This window comes from Cyprinodon tularosa, unplaced genomic scaffold (assembly GCF_016077235.1).
Source record: "Cyprinodon tularosa strain WSP-4 unplaced genomic scaffold, ASM1607723v1 ctg273, whole genome shotgun sequence".
NCBI classification, from domain to species: domain Eukaryota; kingdom Metazoa; phylum Chordata; class Actinopteri; order Cyprinodontiformes; family Cyprinodontidae; genus Cyprinodon; species Cyprinodon tularosa.
Genome location: NW_024038978.1, coordinates 560,612 through 569,688, shown reverse-complemented (window position 1 = coordinate 569,688; position 9,077 = coordinate 560,612). Strand labels below are relative to the sequence as shown.

Below are 9,077 nucleotides of genomic sequence, written 5' to 3'. Positions count from 1 at the left end.
GCAGATGGCCGCTCACACTGAGCCTGGTTCTATTGGAGGTTTCTTCCTGTTAAAAGGGAGTTTTTCCTCTCCACTGTCGCTACAAGCATGCTTAGTGTGAATCGGTGCAATCAACTGGTTTTCCTTAGATAGAAAACTCTGAATCAACCTGACTGTATGATCTGGTGAGCTGTAAAGTGCCTTGAGATGACATGTGTTGTGAATTGGCGCTTTATAAATAAATTGAATTGAACTGAACTGATTGGCCACATCATAGAGGGAAGGTTTTATTACCAAGGATGATCGTGATCAGTCTTTGTTCTAATGTGATAGATGGAGGTAACGAATAGGATGTATCACTAGTGCTACATGAGACGACTATTTATGATCATAAACTCATCTCAAAATGTTCAAAATTTAAACCTAAAATAAAGTTCAGCCGGTCCAGGCAGGCCAGGATTGCTTAGTAACTACTCTTTTTGCTACACATTTTGCTTTTCTCTATTTACATTTAAAGCAAATGGTTATTCTTTTCCTCTTGTAGCAACATTTTCAGACTTGTATGCCAAGGATTACACTCCATCCATATCCCCATCAGCTCTGAGCAGCTTCCCAATACCTAATAATAAAAAAAAATCCTCTCCAAACCATGTTGTCACCACCACCACATTTCACAGTGATGATTGTGTGTTCATGGTGATGAAGTGTGTTTATATCCATAAATGGAGCAGACCGCTTATTTCCTCTATTGCTGTGTTTTTGTTTTGTGGGAAACTGGATATAAACCTTATTATGGCTTTCCCTCAACTCTGTCCTTCTTTTTGTCAATCCTCAGGCTAAATCAACTGTTGCCGTCTTTTTAGATTCTTTTACAGGAGTTGTGAACCTGTCTTTTGGAGTTTCCATAGACTTTATGGCTGCTTCTTTGTCTGTTTACTTTCCATATTCAGTCTAAAGCCATTTCTGCTTTAAAATTCTTAAACCTTGATCTGTGTGATGTATTTTTAACCTGCATGATGCTGTTTGTCCGCTAAGTTTCTCTTACAAACAACCAAAAAATAATTTATACTTTGATAAAATCCAATACAACTGGACTCCATTTCCTGGTGACTTCTTAAAACAGTTGGTTGTGTTGGAATCAGAGTAAAAGGGATTTATAGTTACAAACCTCCTTGTTCTGACGTGTCAGATAAAATCCTAATGAAATACATAGAAGTTTCTAAAGTATCACAATGAATTGTGGGGAAGCTGGAGCGGTATAATGTATAGACATAGAAACAACATCTTTTGCATGTTTCTTTTTCAGTCAAAGTCTGTTTCATTGATTTTCCTTTTCTAATAAAAAAACAACAACAACAACAACAACAACAACAAATACAGTTCAACAGGGAATCTAAACATTGCTAAAAACAATAACAAGCCAGGACAGAATAGGTAATAACATGCAGGGTAGAGATTACATCAAAAAGAGAAAAAAAGAAAGAAAAATTAAATTAGAAAAACAAGTAAAGGAAAATATTTAACAGTTTAACAAATCAGCTATAATCAAAGAAAAATTAGAGATCATGTCAAGCTTTTAATCCATAGGTACCTTTGTAGTTTTCTAAAGGTAAACGAAACAGAAAAGCATTTTAATGTTTTTCAGCCTCCCCTGTCCTTTACAGTCATCCAACTTAGCAGTGTTTAATCAGTCACCTATAAGTGGAAAGAGTATTCTGCAACTGAAAATCTTTTAGCGGTAGTAATGGGAAATGAGGATGATCTTTGCAAATGTTATCTGACTTTTAAAGTTATACAATGTGTCATGCTTTTAATAAAGCAAATGCATCCTTTGAAGCCAAAAGCTGTTTAAATGAGGATGCTTTTAGTCTTTGAAGGCCATAGTTGCTACTAGCGGTCCGTCTCTCATATTTAGATATCCCTATCTTCACCTAAGAGATGTCAAGAAGACCATCCACTGACAGTGGTGGATCTAGACCAGTTTCACCAGCAGGGACAGAGTTGGGCCAATCTTATTTCATTAAGGCACAGAGCAAGACGCTAAATAAAAAAATATATCATATATCAAGAGAGCCAAGAAGCCACTCACAACTGTGGAGACCCTGATCTAGTTCAAGAAAACTAATCCTAATTTATTATAGCTCATGGTAAAAGTAAAACACATTCATGTCTTAAACATTAGTAAAGTAAAACTGAAAATTATTAAAAATTACATTTGTTGAATGGACTAATCAGGTACACACTGCAAAAATGATCTAGAAATAAGTAAAAATTTCTTAACTCAGGTGTATTTAACCTTAATTATAGTAGGTTAATGAGATAGTTTGCCAATGGAATTATTATTTTTACTCATAAAATAAGATAATTAGATAATATGCACTTGAAATAAGACAATGCAATTGCTTTTTCCTATTTTAAATGTAAATTTTCTTGTCCCATTGGCAAAGAGTCTCACTTACATCCTCAATTCAAGAAAAAATTCACTTATTTAAAGAGAAAATGACTTATTTAGATTTCAACTTTGTGCAGTGCAGTTTCTGTGCCAATCCATATAATCATAAAACAATTGATTTAGCCCTTACAATGCACCTACTTAAAAATCTATTAGTGCAGCAGGGTAACGATTTGGTCATGATGATTTTATGATTATCTAATGTTCACCGGTCTGCTGATTTCCTGCCTTGACATTCTTAATAAATAGGCCCCCTCTACTGGAGGTGGGGAGAACTGAGTGATGGGGTGGATGCTCGGTGGAAACTGGACAAAATCATAAGGATGTTCCACCAACTTCAGGCAGGATCACACTTTGCCTTACTCACTATCACAGACTTCCACTCTCTCCTCGAATTATTAGGGATATTTTAAAACAACCTGCACTGGAAAAAAATCGAAATCTAGATTTATCATTTTTTTTTTTAAATAAGTGCATTTGTTCTTGGATTAAGGAGGTAAAAGACATTTTGCTAGGTAAGACAATTTACACTTATAATAAGAAAACACAACTGCATTGTCTTATTTCAAGTACATATTATCTAAGTATCTTATTTTAAGAGTAAAAATACTCATTCCATTGGGAAACTATATCATTCATCTACTCAAATTAGGGGAAATTCAGTTTTAAAGACATTTTTACTAATTCTAGATCGTCTTTTCAGTGTGGATGTAAAGGTTTGCATGTTTACCCCCAGAGTCATGTTCACACTTTTTGCTGAAAACTTTCTTCCTATTGCAGCAAACTAGAAAGACATTGTCTTCTTTTCATCATTTGTCAGAGTGTGAAAACTCGCCCAACAACAGTCTTAACAGTTTGATCCGTGCCATGAAATGAATACATACAGAGTGAAATAATTACATATAAATTGAAATGTGTTTTTTTTTAATGAACCTAAATTTAAAGGCATTGTGGAGGAATTTCTTAAAAGACTCACCCTCTCCACTTTACGCACAAGCCTATTTCCCATGCAATGCTTAAAAGTTGCTGTTCTCATAGCTCATGCAAGCTTATTGTCGCCGAATGTCAATCCTAACCCCTAAATCCCTCCATCAGTATACAGAGCGGGGCCTTTATAGTGAACAACTTACCGTTCGGACAGAGGATCACTTCCTTGTTGGTCCACAGTGTGGTGCCTGCACCATCTTTGTTAATAGTGACCGCTGTCGGGTAGCAGCAGCAACTCCCATAATGCTTTGCAAGGAGAGCTCTGTACGCATTCCGTGATATATCTGCCTCTTCTGAGGTCTTTCTTTTCTTCTCATTGACTTTTTAGACACTTTTTCTATCACAACCCTCGGCCATTTTCAAAGAACCGCGGTGAGAAAGGTGAGCTTCAATGACTGTCTGAAACCGTAGCTCACCACAGATATATGCCCGACCATTTATTTAGATGATCCATCCGGAAATAAAAGGCGTCCTCTATACCTTTAATTTTTGAAATGACGTATGTTCAATTATTTAATGACACGTTTTATTATTTCATAGCCAGTTTCAGAATTTTATTACTTTATGATTTTTTTCAAAACAAATAAATGGCTCATGTGATTATTTGATGGCACTTTATTTTATCTTGCTTTTATACATTTCATGGTATATTAACATTCACTTTTTTGACATTGATTTCTTTAAATTTTGCCCTATTTAGAGGTTAATCCTTCTCTCTGATTTATGTTTGCTGTTAAGTTCTAGATGGGTCGATTGCAACCTTTTTTGTTAGCCCCAACTATTGTGCAGAAGGCACCTGGGGGCCCTCATTAGCTCCGCCCCTGGACTGAGGCACAGCAAGAAGAAGGAAGCTTACATGTTTTCTTCCATCTTACCCTCAAATTCAACCACTTTTAAATTCTGAAGAATCGTTATCTGAGTTAAAGATAAAAAACAAATGTTTTGTCAGGAGCTTCAAAGTTCCAGTAAGACAACAGTAGTACACTGCAAAAACCATCTTGAAATAAGTAAAAATATCTTCAATTAAGTGTATTTACCCTTAATTTTTATTTATATTTAAGAGTATTTATTTATATTTAAGAGTATTTTTACTCTTAAAATAAGAAAATTAGATAATATGCAATTGAAATAAGACAATGCAACTCTTTTGTCTTATATTAACTGTAAATTATCTTGTTCCATTGGCAAAGTGTCTCACAATTCAAGACAAAATGCACTTATTTTAAGAAAAATTGTTACTTAGATTTCAATTTTTTGCCATTTTACAGTTGCACAGGAAAAATTATCTAGAAATAAGTAAACATTTCTTAAATTAAGTGTATTTACCCTTAATTTGAGTAGGTAAATTAGATAGTTTGCCAATGGAATTAGTATTTTTAGTATTAGTATTTTTTTTTTAAATAAGATAATTAGATAAAATGCACTTGAAATAAGACAATGCAATTTGACTTTCTTATTTTAAGTGTGAATTATCTTGTTCAAATGGCAAAATGTTTCTTTTACCTCCGTAATCCAAGAACAAATGCACTTATTTTAAGAAAAAAATTACTTATCAAGTTTTTGATTTTTTCCAGTGTGTCTGCATCCTTTGGTGTTGCTCTGATGTTTTTTTTTTTTTCCATGATGCTAATTATGTGAGATGGGTGGGATCTTAAAATGTCCACTGAGGTTTCTGCCTTCAGGAATTTTAATGAGCTATAATTGCCCTGCTGTTCCTCTCCATCAGAACATCTACATCAAGACAGAAAAGGTCAGAGGATGATTTCTACAGAAAGGACGGTCGGGTAGGTCTGTGTAATTTTTTATTATACAGAATCATCAGCATTGGCAGAGAATATTACAGCCACAGTCCGCCTGCAATCTTGCTTGATAGGCTGACTGATTACTGTCGGATAATTAGGGGTCATTAAGTTGTCTCCGCTGCTTCCTCCTGGACAGAAACAAGAACTCCGTTTAGTTAGAGACCACTTCATTTACAGCTCAAGAACTGAGCAAAATGGAGGTGAAGGTGTCTGTCAACGGCATCCAACGGGTTGTGTGTGGAGTTACGGAGGAAACAACGTGCCAAGAAGTGGTCCTAGCGTTGGCTCAATCTCTAGGTAAGAATTCCTCTAAGTCCAGATCCAATTCATGCTCAGACATATTGGGTAAAGCTGTACTCTCAATCTCCTTCTGCAGGGCAGTCAGGGCGCTACACCTTGCGAGAGAAATTCAAAGACTTTGAGCGGTGCTTGACCCCTGATGAACGCCTATTGGAGACTTTGGAGAGGTACAGCGAGCAGGCCAAGGAGGTGCAGCTCAGTCTGCAGCACAACGGGCCTTCCACCGCAGAGGAAATGGCCAGAGTAAAAGTCGGCAGATACCAGCCCTGCCCGCCACTGAGAAGAAAAGACGTAGGACCAAAAATGCGTAGAAGCAGCGGCTCCCTAAGTTTGCACCGTCAAAGCTTGCCGCCACTTTCATGCTTGAGAGAAGAGGCTGAGGAGAAAAAAGACAACCTGAAGACGCCTAAAAGAAAGTCTCTATCTCTGGTGGAAGAGGCTTGGGAATGGCTGGAAAGTCTTGGTAAAGGAAAGGTCTACAGTACGGCATGTGACAAGCAAAGCAAGAAGAGGACAGATAAACGGGGCCGTGCCTCTTTAGATTTGTCCCTCTTTGTTACAAAAGAAAACCAGGAACAAAGCTGCAGAGGTGCAGACACAAGTCAGAAAAGTCTGAGGTCTGACTTGGACCATCAAACATCCTGCTGCATTGGAAGTCCCACAAAGGAGAAAAACAAGTGCTCAAAGAAAGGTCGAGAGCTCAAATCTGACCAGAGCAGCTCAATCTGCGCCGCAGTAACCAGAGATGAAAAGAATCGACTCAGAGACTCCATCATATGCCAGCTGCTCTGCTTGCAGGACCTACAGGTCCAAATAGCAAACACAGACACACAGATCTTTGACCTCGAGCAAAAGCAGAAAGCCAAAAAAGCTGAAGAGGAAGCCCAGGAGAGATTGGCTGAAGAAGAGATGGAGCACATCAGATTTTGGGAGAACGAACTGAAAGCAGAGGAGAGTTATGAGAAAGAGCTGCAGCATCAGTTCCTCCAGCTGAAAGCCAAGGCTGTGGATTGCAAAGCTACGTTAGAGGAATACAAGCGCAGGATGCAGGGGTTTGATTTCTTTGCAAATCTGAATATTGCTCAGGAGGACACAGAGGCAGCCGGTGAAAAAGATGCAGTCAAGATGGCTGCCAGCTTGAAAAAGGAAGAAAATCTGGAAGGATGTGATTCCAGTGTGGATGGAAATGTCAACAGGAAGTTCCTGCCCAAAGAGGACCACCTCACTCCTCACGCTCTAGTTCCTCCAAATCAGATAAAGGAGCGGCGGCCCACAGGGCCCACAGAGCTGAGGGAGTGGTGGAAACGCTGGTCAGCAGCTCAGAAGACCCAATCCTTAGAGGAAAGGAAGGTGATTCACCGCTCTGAGCTCACCGTATACCTGAGAAGTACCAAAGTGTAGAACCAACTGCTGAAAACCTGCTTCCTCATCGTTATACCTCCATCAGGACATTTTTAACCCCCAGAACCAAACTATGAAAGACTTCTACTTTCACTTCCTTCCTTATCCTTCAGGTTTTGATGAAAACCAATTGATCATATTTTAAATTTTAATCTTTTATGTAGCTCTATAGAATTCCATTCCTAATCAAACAAATGACTGCATTTCAAATGTTTCCTGCTTTTAATTTTTAGTCTAAATAAAAGGAGAAAATGGTTGGATATACAGAGCTGCGAAAAAGTATTTATCTTTATCCATATTCACTTTTTGAGTTTTATTGTAAAACTTCATTAAATGAGCTCTAATGCCAAAGATTTAAGTCATTTTGTTGAGAAAATAAACCATCTATAACGCTTCATCCTTTTTAAAGAGTATTTGCTGTTTAAGCCTAAGAACCTAAGGTGTGTTTGTGGGGACGGGCATCGAGTTCTTTTATATCACTGTGGGGGAGACTGGGCTCAGCTTTCTGTGGAATATTTTCAATTCTTCCTCTTTTAAAGGTTTTGGCATTCATTTCCCTGTTTGTGACCTCTAAAAAAGATTCAAGTCCAGACTTTGACTAGGACAGTCCTAAAGCCGAGGAGACCTGGTGTGCTTTAGAATTGTCAATCTATATGGGAAGTTTACTGGGCTTAATATGAGAAACTGATGTCCTGGGATTTAAAGCTATAGAGCACTTTTTTTTTTATTACTTTAAAGAGAAACAGGTACATTAGACCGATAAAGGTAAAAGGGGTATATTACAACCTGATACAACAGAAAGGAACACATAGAAACAAAACAACAAAAAACAGTATTAGCTCCAGCACCGTGCATTCTTGCCACTGAAAGTTCCATATTTATTATGTCAATGTACGTGTTAAACCATTGGGGCTTGGTTACTGTATGTGGAGGTTTCCAGCGTAAAGCCAACATCTTTTTGGCAGCAGTGATGCCGGTTAGGAGAATACGTTTTTTCCAGCATGTCAATTTTAATGAGGTGGTATTATTCAGGAGTAACACAACGGGAGAACATGGTACATCAACCTCCAGCACATTAGATAAAGAAGAGCAAACCTCACCCCAGAAAAACCTCACATCCTTGCATTCCCAGTACATATGTAAATAGGATCCTATAAGTCCATCTGGGCACAGGGTGCAGACTGGAGATGCCAAACGTTTCATGAGGAAGTTTAGGAGTGAGGTAAGTCCTGTGTATATAGTTGAAATGTATCTGTTAATGGTTAGGGTTTTTTGAGGCCAAGACAATTGAAGACCAAATCATGTCCCAGTTCAATGAATCACCTCCAATGTAGTGCTTTATTTCACTGGACCACACACGTTCTATAGGAAGGGTTTTATAGGAGGCATCTCCAATAAACTATAGAGCAGACTTTATTGAAGGTCCTAAAGCAGCCAAAGAGCATCACTGACACCAGTCTGGACTCCTTTTATCAGGGTTTTGTCTCAGTCTGCAGAATATTTTTCAAAATGTTCTCAGGGATCAACCTGTTTTTTTTCTGTCAGCAAACCTGAGACATCTTTTTCTTTTGGTTCCTTTAAAATCTGAAGTTTTTATCTTGTCCAAGAGTCTCCCTTATTTTATATTGTGGAGTAATTTTGATTCACCACCGTTTATATTTTATCCATTTGTTAAAGCCTCTCCGTATGCTGCATTGGAGCCGCACTTCATTTTCCCTACAAGTCATACATTGAGTAGAGTTGGTCAAATTAAACACAAATGTCAAAGAAAAAAAAATATAAATGTTCAAACATTTGACAAACGTGTAGGAACATATATACTTCTTAACTTCTTATTTTGTAGTAAACTTTATGAACGATTCAGATGTTTAACTCATTTATTCGGTTTCCAGCTATCTTTAATAGCTGAGAGATCTTATAGTTTTTGAAAATCCTATGACCGACACAACAAAATGCTATTAAGGCCTTTTTTTTTATAATCCATTGGACACATTTCAATTATCAGTTTAGGAATATTGTTGCATTTATTTGACAAATTGTTTAACCTTAAAGGAATAGTACACCCAAAACATGATTAGCCTTCATTTTCTACTCACCTCCATGCTGAACAACACTCTGGAGTACTTTTTTGATATCTCAAATGCATCTGGAGATCT

The 9,077-nt window shown here is 37.5% G+C and overlaps 1 protein-coding gene across 2 annotated transcripts; it reads left to right on the top strand.

The window, feature by feature from the left end:
* Positions 1 to 5,099: 5,099 nt before the first annotated feature.
* On the top strand, positions 5,100 to 7,272 carry rassf11 (Ras association domain family member 11). 2 transcript variants are annotated; one of them, XM_038289872.1, is made up of 3 exons: positions 5,100 to 5,206; positions 5,357 to 5,517; positions 5,597 to 7,272. In XM_038289872.1, exons 2-3 carry the CDS (start codon positions 5,415 to 5,417, stop codon positions 6,919 to 6,921), a joined length of 1,428 nt encoding a protein of 475 aa, XP_038145800.1. In that variant the 5' UTR covers positions 5,100 to 5,206; positions 5,357 to 5,414; the 3' UTR covers positions 6,922 to 7,272. The 2 variants fall into 2 exon arrangements, with proteins under 2 accessions (XP_038145800.1, XP_038145801.1); XM_038289873.1 differs by having other exon boundaries at positions 5,103 to 5,202.
* Positions 7,273 to 9,077: the final 1,805 nt, after the last annotated feature.